The sequence below is a fragment of the Anser brachyrhynchus genome (assembly GCF_964034855.1).
Source record: "Anser brachyrhynchus genome assembly, chromosome: 1".
Taxonomy (NCBI): Eukaryota; Metazoa; Chordata; class Aves; order Anseriformes; family Anatidae; genus Anser; species Anser brachyrhynchus.
In genome coordinates this window covers 206,242,110-206,260,649 of record NC_137694.1, presented here as the reverse complement: position 1 = coordinate 206,260,649, position 18,540 = coordinate 206,242,110, and the positions used below count along the sequence as shown (strand labels likewise).

At 41.4% G+C, this 18,540-nt stretch overlaps 1 protein-coding gene across 4 annotated transcripts in view; it reads left to right on the top strand.

Moving 5' to 3' along the window:
• Positions 1-18,540, top strand: part of DLG2 (discs large MAGUK scaffold protein 2) — a 1,042,459-nt gene that overhangs the window by 132,342 nt on the left and 891,577 nt on the right. For all 4 annotated transcript variants that reach the window (XM_080581564.1, XM_080581542.1, XM_080581576.1 and 1 more), the window contains one exon: positions 16,792-16,890. In XM_080581564.1, coding sequence (XP_080437690.1) covers positions 16,792-16,890 — 99 coding nt within the window. The remainder of the gene's footprint in view (positions 1-16,791; positions 16,891-18,540) is intronic.

Sequence of the window (18,540 nt, the reverse complement as noted above, 5' to 3'; positions counted from 1 at the left end):
GTCTTCTTTCTTTGTAACTGGGTACAGCTTAATTTGTATGGCTTGGTTTACTCCCAAGAGCCAAATCTGATTCTGTTTAAGTGATACTTAATATGCAAGAGTCATTAGGTATGATCAACCATAATGTTTCATTAGAAAGGTTCAAAACATTCAGTTTTATGTGTCTGTTTTTTCACTAGATTTAGCTCCTACAGTATACGTTTATCTGATCAAATGCAGTTTGTGTCTGTGGGTTGATTTTGTACCAGAGCCAATTCCCATGTAATTCTGTTTGGCAATGAGCTCTCTGTCAAGAAGGCAGTTGTCTTTTTAAGGGGTACGGTATAGGTGACATTTTGGTTCATGTCTTCCTGCAGTTGTGTATCTTCTGATCCACAGAATGTGTAACACCCGTAACTAGGTAATTGTTTAAAAACAATGATGGAGCTTGGCTTCACAGGGTTATTATATACAATAATTTGGAAATTTTGTTTTCTGTGCATTAATAAGAAGGTATGCTTTCTTGCAGACATTATTTTATACACTTGCCTTTTCAAATAGTTTGGCTAATGTTTAGAAATGGATAACTGCAAAGTCACTGTGTTATTAAAACCTTATTTATGACTAGCTGCAGCTAAATGTCTTACCCATACTGGGTATCCATACTGAGTCTCTATTTATAAATTTGGTATTTGTTCTGTAGCTTGTCAATAACTTGAGTGTCAACGCATCTGTTAAATGTCATTTTAGAGTTGCTTCTGAGTGTGTTTTAATGTGGTCAGGCCAATGTTTCCATTTCAAACCCAGAAGTTGTATGCATGCAGAACAGTGTCATCCTGTGGACAGAAATGCTCCTGAGTATGGCATTCTGGCCTCTTTATCCCAGATTCCTGTGGAAGGAAAGTTTTCAGATGAAGGCATGATGCTGAGAGTAAGGCCACCTGAACATTTAATGGTTTAACGACAATGGACAGCTCAGCACCAACATGACGCTCTCTCACACCCCCTCCTTGACAGAACAGGGGGAGAAAATATGATGAAAAAAGCTCATAGGCTGAGATAAGGACACTTAACAATTACCATCATGGGCAAAACAGACTCAGCAAATGGGAGATTAATGTAATTTACTGCCTATCACTGGCACACTAGAGCAGTGAGAACTAAAAGCAAACTAGAAACACCTTCCCTCCTCCACCCATCATCCACCTCCTCCCCCCGAGCGGCACAGGGGAATGGGGAATGGGGGCTGCGGTCAGTCCCTGACGCTTCGTCTCCGCCGCTCCTTCACGGTCCCTCTCTGCCCCTGCTCCCCGTGGGGTCCCTCCCACGGGATGCCGTCCTTCCCGAACTGAGCCTGGGGGGCTGCCCACAGGCTGCAGCTCTTCAGGAACTGCTCCCACACGGCTCCGTACCACGGGGTCCATCCCCCAGGAGCAAACTGCTCCAGCACGGGTCCCCCACGGGCGGCAGCTCCCCCCAGACCCCCTGCTCCTGCGTGGGCTCCTCTCCACGGGCTGCAGCTCCGGCCCGGGGCCTGCTCCTGCGGGGGCTCTCCACGGGCCGCAGCCTCCTCCAGGCCACATCCACCTGCTCCACCGGGGGCTCCTCCACGGGCTGCAGCGTGGAGATCTGCTCCGTGTGGGACCCATGGGCTGCAGGGGGACAGCCTGCTCCACCAGGGGCCTCTCCACGGGCCGCAGGGGAACTTGTGCTGCGTGCCTGGAGCACCTCCTGCCCTCCTTCTGCACCGACCTTGGGGGCTGCAGGGCTGCTTCTCTCTCAGTGCTCGCCCATCTCTTCCAGCTGCTGTAGCACAGCAGATTCTCCCTTTCTTCAATCTGCACTCCCAGAGGCCCAACCAGCGTCGCTCGTGGCTTGGCTCTGGCCAGCAGCGGGTCCCTTTTAGAGCTGTCTGGAGCTGGCTCTGATCTGACCCTGCTCACAGAGGCCACCCCTGCAGCCCCCACTATTAAAACCTTGCCATGTAAGCACAATAGAGTATGTCATGCCATTCCCTAAATAGACAATTTCTGTCCCCTGTGGTGAGTCTCAGAGTCAGACATGGTTCTGCTTTTGCCATCAGCTTGTGCTTAGGTAGTTAGACATGCTCACATTCAAAGCCTTTACCTTTGTTGCCTCACTTTTATTTTAACATCACCAACACATTGTGACTTGCATGAGAGTTTAGAGGAGTCACTGGTCTGTTAGCTCCTTTCTGACAGGGAACAATTTAATAATTTTTTCCTATTGACACTGGTGGGAGGGAGAGTAGAACTGGGATCTTGGCATTAAGCACACTCAACCAGATGAGCAGTGGTGAGAGTCACATCCACCACGGCATGTTTGTTTGTTTTCATTTTTTTTTGGTCCATATTTATATAATATGCCTATCAAACAACCTCTAGGCAGTTTTCTGATCTAGGATTTGTTATTACATCTGCAAAGGGTTGGGTGCAGGCCAGAACAGCTGCTAGGGACCAGAAACAATAATTTTCCCCAGTGAAAATGTGCCTGAATATTAACCAGCATATAGCATTAACCACTTTTAATTATGCAATGGGTCTCCACTGTGATAAGCTTTGAGATCAGAGTACTGAGTAAATTCCACTTCTGTGTATCAAGGTCAAGAATGGTAGATCTAGTTGTCAAAGATACATGAAAATATCACCTAGCAAAAAGCACTTGCAATTTTAACATATTACACCTTCTTTTCCAAAACACATTATATTTTAACAAGGGCTGTTGTCATACGAGAGTAATCTTCTGAAAAAAATTACCTACTTAAAAATTTCAGAATGTCCCAACAGGTTTCTACTACAAGCTAGAAGCTCCTCCAAAGTATATGTGATATAATTCATTGTTTCTAATAAGATTCTGAGAAGTTATATTTTTACCACCTGCAAAAACAAATACATCAACTCTTAAAAATATAGTTCTTTGCCCTGTAAAACTGTAAGGGTTCTGTAAAATTGATATTCAGAGATGACTCTACACTAGTTAAGTTCCACTCTAAAAATATTTCAGAACAATTTGTCTCACTTACAGGTTTATTAACTCTGATCATTCACCAATCTGAGCAACTAAGCAAGAGAATTCATTGCCCTCCATGTGCAAAGGACACAGGTCTCTATGGAGAGGTTTAAGAGCCCATTATATATTTCTGCAATCTACCAATACTTCTTTATTAAAATGCTTCTTCAATAGTTCCCAAGAATAAAGAAGGATATCACCCCAAGATTTCTGGATCATATGAAGATCATCCTGAGAGTGATTTCTTGGATAGGTGCATATATTTCTGCTCAGTAAGGCAAATATATACATATAAGAGAAAATATCCTTCCTGCTCTGTTTAGATTTTTATAAACTGGGACAGGTGCTTGCAGGTTTTCACAAATAATAAACACAATCCCAAAGGCAACAAACTGAGAAATGAAAGGGAAATTGTCAACTCTAAAATCTCATTTTTCTTCATATTTTATGTGTGTAATACAGTTACAAATGACATGACTAGAACCACAGGACTTTATGTATTTTCAGCTTGGATGTTTTATGCATTTGACTGTGTTTAACTGTCACCTGCACCACTTCAGTCTGTTACAGGTTATGGCAACCACTGCCCCTGGTTTAGAGGACAGAGACAAAACAGACCTATTTTCCATTATAACTTTTAGGTGGATCATGAACAAAGCTTTAGGCTAGATCTCTGTGTTCTGAGAAGAGGTGAATTTCACTCTTAGCCATTCTCCCCCTTGCTGAAAAGAGGTTTTAGTAACAATTATCTTTCTCCTATGAAATCTCAGCCCATTTACCCATCCTAAAAGCCTTGTATGGAAATCCCTTTCTAGGTTTATTTCTCTAACCAAATCTTCCTTGCTGTTGCAAGCCTTCATCAACTTTCACATTTCCACCATATCAAAGCCACTCTATTTGTCTTAATTTTAGGGCTTGCCGTGGCTTGTCTCCTCTCTGTATGTCTTCTCTCACACTTTTTTGTGATCTACCTCAACCTCTGTTTCCTCAGCTTTTCATGACATTTTCAATGAGGAACTTTCCTGGTGTTGCTGTTCTTCAGAGGGAGCTGCAAGACTGTCTCATTTCATATTTAAAACTGGCCTTTGTCCCACAAGGGAGGCGGTTGCTGCCATAGCAATCATTACTTTTATGACATTCTCCTTTTGTTGATCAATATTATCCCACTGTTTGCTCATGTTTATCCAGCTTCTGTCATCTTGTAGGGAAATTGAAAGTTTGATGGAGCAGAACCTCCATGTGCTAGCATAAAGGGAGATGTAATCTGTGGCTAGAAATCTGCAACCTCACCTCTGTGTGAGGTGCTGATTCCCCAAACCCAGAAAACTAGTTTTGCAGATGAGTTTTGAAACCAAATGTTTAATATACTTTTAAAAATGGGATATTTGAAGAGTATCAGGTTAGCTGAATCTCATTCTTTCATCAGCCTGCAAGCCCTAAACAGCCATGATGATGAAAAATGGTTGAACCCACTAATGCTTCTGTGTTCATGATTTCAGCACTCCAGGCTGCTTGGCTGATCTATATCCTTCTGCTTTTCTGTCAGGAGGTCAGCCTTCCTACTATATAGTTATAATCCCATTAGTGTTGTTCAGTCCACTGTTACAGCTATGTAACATGTCTTTGCTGAAAGGACAGACCAAAATTATGAAGGTTTTCCAGGTATTCCATTTCCTTGCACAAGTATGGGGGAGAATCCCTGAATTTCTGAAATGCTGTGCCTGTCCCTGTATTTTATTTTTGTAGCTCAGCACTTTCAGGTAGTCAAGGTATCTGCCTTAAAAGCTTTCTGAGAAGAGACAACGGCTGTACAAGCTGAAAAAGGTTAAATCAGAAATAACTGACATAGTGGATCTGAAGGCCACTTTCTCAGAAAAAGGCTTTTGAAACTCTATGGAAACATTAATTATTATTGTTTTGATGAGCTAAAATAAGTTCAATCTGTGTATTTTCGAATTTGCTAATTACAACAAGAAAGGATCTGCTGAGTGATTTCAGGTCATTCCTTACGTCAGACTGGTGTCTTCTCACACATTTTGTGGTGTCGTGGTAGTTTGTAGGAAAACAGAGGTTACAAAACAGACAGCTTTGTCTCTTCCTAAGGAGTAGGAAGATTCATGAAAAACATATGCCTCCACTTACGTAATCAGTATCTTTTTTTTTTTGAGATATCTTGTACTGTTTTTTTGACAGTAGGTGCTCCCAGGATACCCAAAAGTGTCTTTGCTGGGTCAGCAGCAAACCTGTAACAGGAGCTTTCAGTATGCAGGATGCTGAGTATGGTGTTGCTTGAAACAGCCAATCTTCTGCAGTTACATTTATACTTCTTAATGCTGTTTCTTAACTCAGTAACTCTGTGTTTCATAGTTGGCTTCCTTGCTTTTGTTCCCACCTAGGTAATATGCCTGGCACACACATATCTTTGTGCTCACAGTGAACAGTTTGGTTACTTTTGAGAATTAGACTTGTCAGATATTGCTTTTCACTTGCAGTTTGTGGTGACCCCTGTACAAAGACCAAAAGCTCCTTGTGCTGATGCTCTTGGTCTATGGAGAACCATCACAGGGAAGGGTGGACTGGTCTGACATCCTTGATCAATGCTGAGCAGAGGGATGCAGCTTACTTTTCTTGGAAAAACAAGAGACTTCATGCCCAGCGTAACAGTGTTTTGTTGTATCCCAGCCATAAGGTGGTAAAGGCTTGGATTGTCAATTATGACCAGGTTGCTGGTAAGAAAGATATGGAAAAAGGTTCTTAGTTAACCAAATCCAGGAAAACAGGCAGCATGATGTTTCCAAACTGTGAAATGGCATCTCTGATTGCAGATATTTGTCTTAGCAGTAGAAACTGTGTTTTTGCCAGTAGCTTTGAAAAGTGCAGTATTAGATTTGACCGTGGCTCATAGGGGGCACCTCTTGTGAACCCTGTTTTACTAAGTACTGCAGAAACATCTATCAAGAAGATGAACTTGCTTAACTTCAGCTTTCGGTGCAAGCTAGTGAAATGCGAAGCTGACCCGGTGTTAACACAATAGGTTGTAAAGAATGGGCTAAATGTATAAGGAATAGTACACAGAGCTATGTGCTGTTGGTATTAACAAATATCAAGGTTTTTCCAAGGCTTCTTAATGCAACCAGAATTGGAATTTGAACCCCTGCTAATGAGAAGTGGGGTTGCAGAGGTGCCATTCTGTGCTATTGTCTCTCCGTCCCTTTTAAAGGCCTCACACTGCTTCCCTGCATGATCCCTGCTAATTCCTTCTCTCCGAAAAGGTCTTTTTATTACCTGCAATTTAACTACTACATAAAGATGATTGAGGATGTTTCAAGCAAATGTTCACCAACACTGAAAATATTTTCAGATAAGCTTTTCATCTAACATTCCTCCAAGCCCATCTGTACACCTACACCTGAGTCAGTCAGCTTGGTGGTACGCACAACCCAACAAAGGAGAGAAAGACACATCTAGGCTGCCTAGACACCTTTCAAATGCATAAAGTGTAGACAGTTCTAGTGTGAAGTGTTGCAGAGTCAGTGACGGTCCTTATGAGACTGAATTTATTGCCTCATCCAGACTCCCCTTCTGATAGTGTCATCTGGACCTTAGTGTCAGTGCCTCCTGACAAGGGCACTGTTTCTCAAGTAAAGAAATATCAGCGTTAGCTGACAGCTGTGGAGGGTTCCTGGTCCTTGTAGAAACCCAAGGGAGAGAGACGCGCCCGAGCAATATGGACACTTGGAGACTTCCTCGGCACTGCCTGCTACATGAGGTATTTGGTCCTGTTATCCTGATGCAGTTTCCAGTGATGTTTATTTAGTGCACTTACAGCTGCCCTTACACATCTACACTTGTACAACCACAAGCTCATGGAAGCTGAAAACCCCACACGGTCCATAACTTTGTAATAACCTTGGTCAGTGGCTGGTGTTAATAGTTCTTGGAGTCCTCATGTGAAAGCACAGGTTTATGCCACCTCTCCATTAAGCAGTGACAGATTCTTATCCAGTATCTAACTCGTGAAAGTTGTCCCAAAAGAAATTGTCTGGCAGCTCCATGGGGCCCCAACCTCCTGATAAGTATCTAGGGAATGTTTGTTTTCCCTTTCACTTTATATCATCAGCTGTTTATCAACATTTAGGGAGCATGATGACGTATTCTGCAGTTTCATGACCTGAGTCATTCCACTTAACTTATCTTTTGAGTCCTTTTCCTCTTATATATATCTCAGTGCAAAGCATTTTGCAATGCCCTGTAGGAGAGATGCTGAATGAAGAGAAATGGCACTGTGTTTTGCTGAAGGTTTTGTTTAGCCGCAGTATTTTTGCATGTCAGCACGAGTATATATGATTGTGCAGCTCAGCAGCCATGACTTGGCAAGGCAGCCTGCCAACGTAAAGACAGCCATTGCTTACTTCCCCTCCCTATGGCCATGGCCAAAACAAATACTCTGCATCCTAAGGTTCAGGATGCTTCAAGCAAAACTATCTCAAGAAGTAAAAGTCATTACAATATTCCCCAGGGTTTTGATTTTGTGGTTATGTTTTTTTTCCTTGTCTTTAATACTGGCTTTATATCCCTCCATTAGCGTAAAACACCTCTGGTTTCCCTAAGTGTCACTTTGTGACATATTGGTCCTATTCTCAAAATGAGACTGGTTTTATTACTGCTATTGAGTAGACTGACTTAAATTCACCATTTCTGGCAAGAACAGACACAAAACAAGTTTCAGTTCATCTCAAGTGAAATGTGAGTAGTTTCCTCCTCTATGATTTCTCTGGATATGTGCGTAAATACAAAGAGACTGTGTGGGCCAGTGGTGGAGGCAGGAGACTTGTTTCTATCATTGAATTTGCTATGGACCTGCGGTGCATCGTGAGATAAATCAGAATTCAATCGCATTATCTGAGTGACTTTCTATTCAAATACATTTCCTACCAGGTTATCATGCAGTACCTAGCATTGTTGGGTGTTATTCTCATTTGGGGTTGTTCTAATTCTATTATATGCATTTTTTCTTACTCATATATATATGTATATATACTTTTTATAAGGAAGAATAGTATGATCTACTAAAAAAACAATTCCCCAAAACAAAAAGAGAGAAACTGCCTGTCATAGCAAAATATTGTGATGGAGCTTGTCCTAAAATGTGCGTGGTAGCACACATGCACATTCTCACATCTGAGAACTAAGGAGACAGATCTCTGAAAGCAATTGTCAGAGCTCTCCTTGCTGAAGTGGCAGCGATCATAGTTAGCATTAAGTGAAGAGCTGCCCCCAAAGGCCAAGGCAGTCCACAAGAGCCATTGCACTAGCTCTTTTCCATCAAAAACTCTAACCTTACATCCATAAATGTCCCATTATCTCTAATCTGAGATCTCCACACCAGCTGTACGGAACAATGGTTGCCAAGCAGTTCCTCATCTTGCACTGTAATATAATTGTTATTAATTAATACAGTCTCTCTCATTACGCTTGTTACAGGGAACCAGCAAGAAATGCAGCATCAGCAGTTAGATAATTGCAATTTAATTGAAATGGGTCCTTTTGTGAGGGTGCAGAGCTGGGAAAGGTGAACAAGCAACTGCAGGCTCTGCTACACTGCACAGCTAGCTGGAGGTGGGGAGGGGAAAAGCCACCCTAATCCTCTCTGCTCCTCCCATCATTGTATCATTTGGTTGCCTTGATTTATAGAAAAAATTGGGCCATCTCCTTGGAGGCCCCAAGAATTTAGGAATCACTTCTGTTCCCGGTTACAAGCAAAGCCTAGCTCATCGCACACTACCCGAGTGTGTGTGAAATGTAGAAACTGCTCTGAAATATCCTCCTGGCCTGGAGAGTGCTGCAGTCATTTACTTACGTCCTCTGCACCCCTGCAGCTTTTCACCCCTGCAGCTGTTTGCTGCCACTGCTGCCCAAAATCTGACTATGCACCTTTCTGAAGAATCTAGCCCCACTTAAATTTGCTTCTGGTTTTCAGGAGAAAATGCACCAGCTCAGGGTGTTACTTTACTGGTCTCCTGCCACGATCTTAGCTCTAAACCATAGAGTAGTCCCCAGGGGGGACCGCTGAAATAGCAGGATCACTGCCTGAGCAGAATGGCTACACATGTCATTGGGAATTCTGGCAAACCCAGCGCTGAGCACCGGAATTGGTAGTGAAACTCCTATAATGTGCAGTGAACATCTTTGGAGGGAAAGTTATATTGGTTTCAAGAAAATCTGAATGTGAAAATAACAATTAAAAATATTGTATTATCATTGCAACCAAAACAGTTTTTTTTTTTTTTTTCTTCTTTTTGTCTTTTTGGTTGTATAAAAAAACACAGCACTGATGCAATAGAAAATGACACAAGAGAATAAATGTATCAAGTTGTTATGGCAACTGAAATATGTAGGTTGGAATTTATGTATCCAGAACTTTACTTCTGTGTAAGTAAAATAAACATTATCCTTGCTAATTAAAATATCATGCAAATATTATTTAATTTAAAACCATTAGTCATGTTTTCTGTTACAATTAATGACTTACTTTCTATTTTCTGTTTGCAAGTGTTTGCATTTGCTTCCAGCTGTGGTCCGCTTGAATTTTCAGTGCCCGCTTATAGGGGCTTAAATGCAGAGGGATTCCACTGAAGCTAATGAATAAGATGTATGCAGATGGGCACAACTAGAATCAAACCACATGCTTTAACATGTTATTCTTACAGCAGCCAACCTTTCTGCTCAGAGGGGCTTTTTGCAGGTGTCATTGCTCCGCACTTGAAGGGAGGCCCCTGCAGCCACAGCTCCCTATCCTTCGCCCAGCTTGACACAGTGCACATGGAGCTCACTCCACAGCCCATTTCTGCATACAGCCTGCCCTCTTCAGCTGTAAATTTGGCTTCCAAGATGTTGCATGATAGCCAATTCTAAATGAGCATTCATTAATTATGTTCAGCCTTTTAATTTTTCTAGTCCTTTTCCTCCAGCCTTCAGGAGAATTCAGTAATAGCTTCTGCTTTATTTGAAAGAAATAGATCTTTAATATCCCAAATCACTCTTCATATTTCATCTTCTTTATGCCCAGCAAAGTGCAGAGCAATGGCTGAAAGGTAAGGAATGGGAAGCATTGAGAGTCAGGATCTGACTGAATCCCAGTGAGCTGAGGGAGATGCAATTAATTGTTTAAAGTTTTCACCTCATTCATTCTCGTGGTTGGAGGAGTCTGAATTTGCCCTACGGTGTTTGGTAACCCTGCTGTAGAGAATGCTTTGGAAAACAGTCGATCAGAATAAGAACTCAGCCATACATAAGGTAATTGTCTCTGTTCCTTACGTGGATTGCTGCCTGGCACAGAGCTACAGCAAGGGAGAGTCTTTGTCTGAGACCTCTAACCCATCTATCTGGGCTCGTGCTTTAAGCATCATTCTCATACAGCTGGCCTGCACATCACTATGTCTTCAGCCTTGCAGCAGGACTCCTTGTTGCAGTGCCCTCTTTGCTCAGTTTTCCTCTCTGCCACATGCAGGAGGACAGCAGATCCTTCCAGCCCCCCGTATTTAGTGTGCCAGGTCTCAGTGGAGCAGAGAGCAACAACACTTGTACACCTTGTGTTTGCAGGGGCTCTGGTGGCTTCACAGTGCCATGGTCCATCCCGCTGCAAGAGCCACTGCGTGTGGCATAGCCCACCACTGTGCCACCTTAGTGGCATGCTGCTCCCTGGCAAAGGAGATGCACAAGTGGCCCGTTCTGCAGTCCAGCTGAAAACAAAGCTCTGCATGACTGGCATTGGAGGTGGAGCCTAGACCTGAAAGGTGAAGCTCCTGGGTATGTTTTCTGGTCACAAGTCTTGAGTTTGTGGAGCCAACTGACTCCAGGCAGCTTCATCTGAACTGTGAGTGTGAGAGGAGAAAAGCTGAAGCATGAGCTAGCGTCTCTTGGAAAGTCAGTTGTCTTGCCCCAGATCAGAGTCCAAGCACAACTGGGTAATTACACGATATGGATGATCATGGAGCTAGGGTTCGAGGGTAGGTGTTAGCCCAGCCAAATTGACTATGGATTATTTAGTGACTTGGGTGACAGCTTGCAGACCAGTGGGCAAACCTGTGCTGGGGACAAGCAAATGCAAAGCTCACTAGTATCATTCTGACAGCTAGAGGCACTCTGAGAGCAAGGCTTGCTTGCAGCAGGGTGGGGAGCACGAAGTCTGAGCCTGACCTTTCTGCAGCACACGCCGGCAGCCATGCAATTGTTCTGAGCTCTGACACTCTTTAAGTCTGTCATAAAATCTTCTGAAAGGTTGAATCCATTCTAGCTAAAGTTGAATCATAAAAATCCTAGGGGAAAATAAATATTATTGTGATATTTATGCTTGCTTCCGAAGTCAATATATATATATATATTATTAAAAATTTCAAGCACTTGTGGTGCAATTTGTATGGTAGAATTCATGCCCAAATGCTTGTTTTCCTTTTCTCCATTCATAGGATCATAGAATCACAGAATCATTAAGGTTGGAAAAGACCTCCAAGATCATCTGGTCCAACCATCACCCCACTACCAATGTCACCCACTAAACCATGTCCCTAAGCACCAGGTCCAGCCTTTCCTTAAACACCCCCAAGGATGGTGACTGCGCCACTTCACATTCACATTTCCTGGTCATATTAGGAGGACTGGGGCCCAAGGGCTTGCAGTGAAATTCTTGCAGGGTTTGGCCCATGAGACCCAGTAGCAATGTACAACATCACCCTGACCTGGGGTGGCTGTAAGGACCGAGCTGTGGTCATGTGATGTGGACAAACCTGGACATCTCCAAACAGCAAACCAAATACCGTGCCGTGGAAATAGAAACAATCCCCTTTAAGATGAGGGAATCATTCAGCTGGAGATACAGAAGCATGCTTTTGCAAAGGCCTTCAGAAACACTCGATTAGGCACCATCTTTTCTAAAGGATTTTGTGGGCAAGACGAGAGCTCTGCTATATTATTTTTGGACTGAAATTTAGGCCTAGCTGAAGCAAGTGAAACTCTGCCTGGCTTCAGCAGGATTACATTCCTGATTTTAGTTTCTAGCATAGCCTGCTCTGGGATTGTCTGAGTTTTCAGTCATCTGTGATATGGGTAAAAGTTAATTCCTGCCAAAAAAATTGCCGAATGACACTTCTTCCTATAATAAGGACTATAAGAGGAATAGAAATAGGACTGTCAGGTACAGAAAAAGGAAAACATATCTCATGGTCTCTAGGACTTTTCCTCCCCATGGCATTGCAAGAAAAGCTCTTTGAGCTCACAAAGGTGCTTTGTTTTTCACAAAATGTTCAAGCACTACAATTTTTTTGGGTGGTCCAAGACGGCCAGCAGCAAGAATCAAAAGTGCGATGCTCAGAGAACATTTAGGAGAGTGGTCAGCCCTGCCTAGGTACAGCAAAAAGGTGCAGTCCTCGGTGGTCGGATCACAGACACAGAAGGCGTTCCTACTGTTCCTGGCACATTGCAAAGGATGAACTTGACCCGCGTCCAGCTTTAGTTCGCACAAAGCTCGAGTACAGCGCAAGTGGAGTTGGCTGCAACCTGGCGTCGAGGTGGGCTCAGGTCTTTGCTGGTGTCAGCGTCCTGCTGTGCCGCTCAGTTCAGCTCAGGTTGCTTCCTACTCCAGCGTAGCTGCTAAATGAATTCATTTACATTGGTGTCTTGTAAAACGGATAACTCCAGCATATGTTACGGTGTATTTTACTTTCCCTGTGTAGCTTCTGAAATGTTCTAATGATTTGCTTCAAACTGCTTACTTTCATAAAAGTTAATTAAATAAAAGCAGTATCTCTCAGCACTCTATATTCCTGGGAGCATTCGATTACCAAGATGATAGATTTTCTGACAGATATTGGCATCCACAAGTTAACAGTTCCCTTTGTTTTTTGTTTTTTTTTTTAATACCGTTCCCCTCTTAGTGTAAATCATTCAAGGCAAGCTGGGAATTTATCTACGAGCTCTCATGGGACTGGAGAAGAGCTACCAATTCTTGATACAAACTGCCAAAATAGGTCTCAGATCAGCTTCTGATTTGAATTTCTCTCTCTAAACGCACACAGGAGAGCATTCCCTAAGCTTCCATCTGTAGGAGAAGCTGCATTAGCTCCCTGAACCCTAAGGCAGCTGCAGATTTATTTCGGCTTGTGGGCTGAAGCTCCCCCACACTCCCATCAGTGCTCCTGGTCACTTGCAAAGCTGAATCAGCCTTTTCCAGCCACAAATGCTATATGTGCCCTAGGAAATATCCCATACAGGTGTGTGTGCAAATTAAGTCAAAGTCGTGGTAGCAACGTCCAAGAGCATGGAACAAGAAAATATTGTTTGCATATATATATGTATATATATATTTTATTAATCAAAGTGTTTCCAAAACTGGGCCTTGTTCCTAGACATAAGCATGTGGTAACTACCATGGATGGTTACAAGTACCTCATATTGATATATTAAGAATAAGTTCTGGAGCCATATAATGGACTGGGGGATTCATTCACTGTTGCAGAGCTTGGCTGCTATAGGAAGACCTCCTGTAGGAATTCTTGGAAACCTCACATGCCGTAATTGCCTGTGAGGGCAGATGCTCCTTCTGGCTGGTTGCTGGCTCAGACATGAACTGGAACAGGCTGCCTGCTGAAAGTGGAACCAGCGACAACTCTTTCATAATTCATAACTGTGTACTTTGGAAAAAAAAAAATTAAAAAAAAATCAGCAAGAATTTTGTTGACAGTTGACTGTGACAATTGTGCATGTTCTGATAAGCTACAGGAAAGATGTGTTATAAACACAGGAAAGCTTAGCTGAGCACTGTTAAAATTAGATAAAATTAACAAGGTAGCTAATGTGATTACTATTTTATTAATAAACATTTAAATAATGCTGTAAGTTTGCACAATGAGAGAGACATTGCCCTGAAGAGATTACAGTCTAAGTAGTCCATGTTAATTATAATCTAAATAGATTAGCATTAATTATAAACAGAATTGGAGATTGCTTTTGGTGTGATCTGCAAGTCTTATAGTTACCAGCCATTTGAGCTAAGTTACCAAATGAAGTTCTAAGCTTCTTTTGCAACATTTACTTATAAAATCTCTTCTCTGTTCTTTTTCTCCAAGTCTGTCAGTCTTGTTCTGACAGACTCGGAGGAAATAATATTTTCTTTTGTGATATTTTCCAAATACCAGCCTTCTAGATACAAAGTGCTGATAAACAATGTAGACTTTTGCTAATAGTTTTAATTCAAGCTTGAAGTCATTATTTGCAGAACCTCCTACCAGGAGGTACAAGCGTGGTGCGTTTGCTGCCCTGCATTCATACTGTGTCACGCTGGGGCTGCCAGTTCTGCTTTTCATAGTGACCTCCACATACCAGGAATAATGAGGTGTTGCTAAAATACTTATTTTGTATGATCAGGCAACTTTTGTGTATACTGTGTTCATGTAGGTTTAGAGAGCGTAGGCTTGTTGGTTAGCTTCTGAAGGGAGGACCATGTGTATGTCAAGAATAAGAGACTCAAATCCAAGAGCACTTAGTTTTAATAAACCTATCACAGGACAAAACAAGCGTCCTTTTTGCCTCTTGTATTATACAGTCCTGTTTATTTCAAAAATAAAGCTAAATGACTTTTGGTTTTTGGATGGATTGCTAATGTATACTTCGTTCAAGTTTGGGAATCAGATATTATTTTGCTAATGTGTATTGAAACTTAAAGCACTGGAACAGAGAAATGTTCCAAATTTATTATTATTACTTTTACTTGAGCTGTTGCAGCCACCTAATGTCCTTCATTTACTGTTCTTCACAGTTAATCCATGACCTGTTTCCCTAAGGAAAACAATTGAAACGTTTCACAGCATTTTTGACATTGTTTTTTGTTCTTTGAAAATATTGGATTCAGCTAATGATGACAAATTTGAGGGAGAAGGAAAAAAAAAGGTAAAACATAAGCAAACTAAACTTGTTCCTTATCCAAGTTTGCAGCTGCATTCATTTGATAACTATTGTTCTACAGTCTGTAGTTTCTGCTGGAAGTTGTCAAGCCCCCTTTGAGAACTTGCAGAATCTTAGCTTCTTTAAGGATCAGGCGGAGCCCGGTCTTGATGATTAGAGGAAATAGGTAACACGTTGATTTGCATGGCTTATATTGCTGCCTGTAAATAATAACCGTGGAAAACACATCAGGTATTCAAAGGAGGCAAAGACGAAATGAAAATTTTTATGCATGCTTCTTCATTCTTTATAACACCAATTTTCCTTTTCTCGGGGGAAAAAAAAAAGCTGCAGCATTCAGAGCTGCTGGGTTCAGGTCCTTGCTTTCCTCCATAACTTTGGCCACGTTGCCTTGCTCTCCCTTCCAGATGCAAGATATGCAACACTCTTCTGTGATAAGAAACAAGGCAAACGAATGCATGCTTCTCCATGACAGCAGGCATGTTAGAGAAGCTAAAAACTGAGAGAGGACATGCATGGAGTCCCGTGTGCTCAGCCCCATGTAGCTGCTGGGCCTGATCCAATACAGCATTTAAACACATGCTCAGATGGAGCACGAAATCAAGGCCATTGGTTGCACTGAAGTTAAAAGCACGTGTCTAAGTAGTTTGCTGGGTTGGGGCCAGCATTCAGTCTTTTGCTGGATGGAGCCCTAAATAAACAATCTAGTATCAGAGGAGAAAACATTTGCACATGTGGATGTGATTTGGCTGTTTCTGTGGCACGGGCTTGTTTTCGAAGTTGTGCTGGCAATGGTTGATCTATTTAAAATGCTAACAATTTCTTGCCTGTTGTGTTAAAATTGACTGCACTCCTGGTGAACAGGCTGAAAAAAGGATGGACCTAAATCACTCACAGTGTCTGTGATGCTCAGGGCTGATAGATTCAGGAGACTGTACTCTGCTTGAGTTCACACAGCTTTCCTGTTCGTGCTCTTGCAAAGTGCCCAGAAATTTTCTGAGATTTGTGACAGTGGCAGTCATCATGTCTCATTCAATGCCTACTTTTTTAAGCACACTTTTGCAGGGCAAAACATTGTAAACAGAGAAGTCATTTGTAATATTTATTGTCTTAATGCAAAATCTACAACAACATATTGGATTTTCAGCAGGAAAATTGAAAAAAACAAATACAGGCTTTTACTTCTATTAAAGATACTTTTTTTTTTTTTTGGAAAATTACTGTGTTTTCTTGATGGTTTTCTGTACGTGATGTAAGATTGTAATCTGTGTAAATGAAGGAAAGGTTAAAAAAAAAAAGTTTAATTTTAAGGATTTGCAAATATGGCTAATACACAAGTGTGAAACCCTTTCAAAAATATGTCATTTAGGAGAATGTCATGAATTAGAAATGAGAAGACAAAGCAGGTAATGCGGTTAATGTTGTAAAGAAATCTGTTCCTGCAGATACTCCAGATGAGACCCCATTACTATCTGTGGGCCTTTGTGGTGGGGCATGGATTTCCTTTCTTATCTTGATGTTGTGATGCTGAGAGCTGCAGAGAACCCTGAGTGCCTTCTGAAGTCAACTAGAGATAATGATAATCATCACTTTTAGATTTATCCTATTAAGACCTTCACAGACTTCCACAAGAGTGGCTATGAGATTAAACCCCAGACATTTTGTATGACAAAACATCAGGGTGAAAATCTTACGTATCAACCACTTGAGGTTTATGTGAATTCAGGCTACGTTTCTGTATGTGCATGCTAATCGTTACATTAAGGTATAACAAAATGATAATGCACATCTCAGCTACCTTATTTGATTTTTTTTCCCCTTTAGGCTGCAGATTCCAATGGATCAGAAGGATCTGGACAATGTGGGGAACACAATAAGGAGAACCAGACTTTTGAAAATTATGCGGTAGAGACGAAGACAAAGGTAGGGTAAACTGTTTCATGATGGAGACTGAAATATTTATTCAGTTGAGTTTTGCTGGAGGTGAAATGTGTAGGATATATTGAATTCCATCATTTTTTTGCTCGTTATTGACTGCATGCATGGTAGCACATTCAAATGAGGCTTATGGCTGCAATTTATTCTTGCATGTTATTGGCCCTGTGTATTTCACGCTGTCCCAAGCAGGATTTGTTTTTTATTCTATGTGTAGAAATGTTGTTAATACCAGTGAAGGTTCTATAGGTTTGCTGAACTCAAGGTGCTTTCATTTCGGTGTATTTTTGAATTCTGAGATTTTGCATGGTTAGTAAATTTTATCCAAGGTTTTTTTTTGTTGTTGTTTTTTTTTTTTTTTTTTTTTTCAGTCTCATTGAATTTTGTAGTTTCTTTGTGGTTTTGAGTCAGTATGGAAGAATATGTCAGCAAAGTGGTGATTTTTTGTATGGGCAGTCTAATGATACGGACCATAAAACTACACTGAATAATGCATGAAGCAATATGACTTCATGGCTGTGGTAAGGAGGTAAGTTATAGTTCTCTTTGTAACAGCCTTGCTGTTTGCAGTGCAGCAGTTTTAAGTGTTTCATTATAGTATCTCCATTATTTTCATAGGTTCACAACTTGGCTGTAACAATTCTCTTGGGCTTATGTATTATTATGTAGAGTTTCAGCCTTGAAGTCATTCTGTATTTTTTCTCTTGGAAGTGAAAGAAAATTATTAAGTTTTCTTTTAAAGTTAGCAAGCTGGAAACATGACGAAAAGAAAACAGACATTAACTGAGTTGGCTTGCTCATGTGATACCTTGTAGACTTCAATGAAAGTTGTTTATAACAGTGGAAAATTGCAGATTATTACCTTGTCTAAGACTTTTCCATGGGTTTTGCTTACATTCCTAGATCAATGTATCCGTTCGTTAACTTTTCAAGTTCTAAAGAATTAATAGTCTAGCATAACTTTCTGGGTTTCTTCTGTTGCTGTATTCACACATGATCAGAAAACTTTTGTACTGTATCCTCTGGTACTTAGAGTTGAAGTGTAATTCTTTGTGAGATCAGCAGAACCGGATCTTTTGGTCAAAACCCCTTCAACAACCTGATTCTGTGCAGTTTTGAACGTCCTCAATCTCCTCTGTAGGGAAAAGGAGATGAGAGCATGCACCAGTTCAGGTATGGGGCTGATGCACACTCCTCGCTGTACAAAGCTGAAGTGGATGGCCCAAACTGCAAAATATGATTAATATCTGGCAAACCAAATATTGAATCTGTATTGCATGAACTTGTACACTCACTGAATTTTACCCCTATATTTATGGAGGAAATTATTTCCCCAAAGCAAGGAATTATCAGGGGCTTGATATATGCACTAAATGCATTGCTTACATGAAAATGTTGTAGAAAACATGAGATGTCCTGGATCCTAGCCCAATGTCCTATAATTTCCAATATGAATGCCCATCTGAACAATGTACTGTTTTTCCTGCTTATAGTCACAGTGCTGTGGACTCCTGGACTCAATGTTTTTCCATCAGCAATTCTACAAACTACATTTTCATGCTGTTTGTATCTTTACAGCACAATGTGTACCTGAGAATAAACTCCCAAAACTGGCAAGCCCACCACCAAACAATAAGA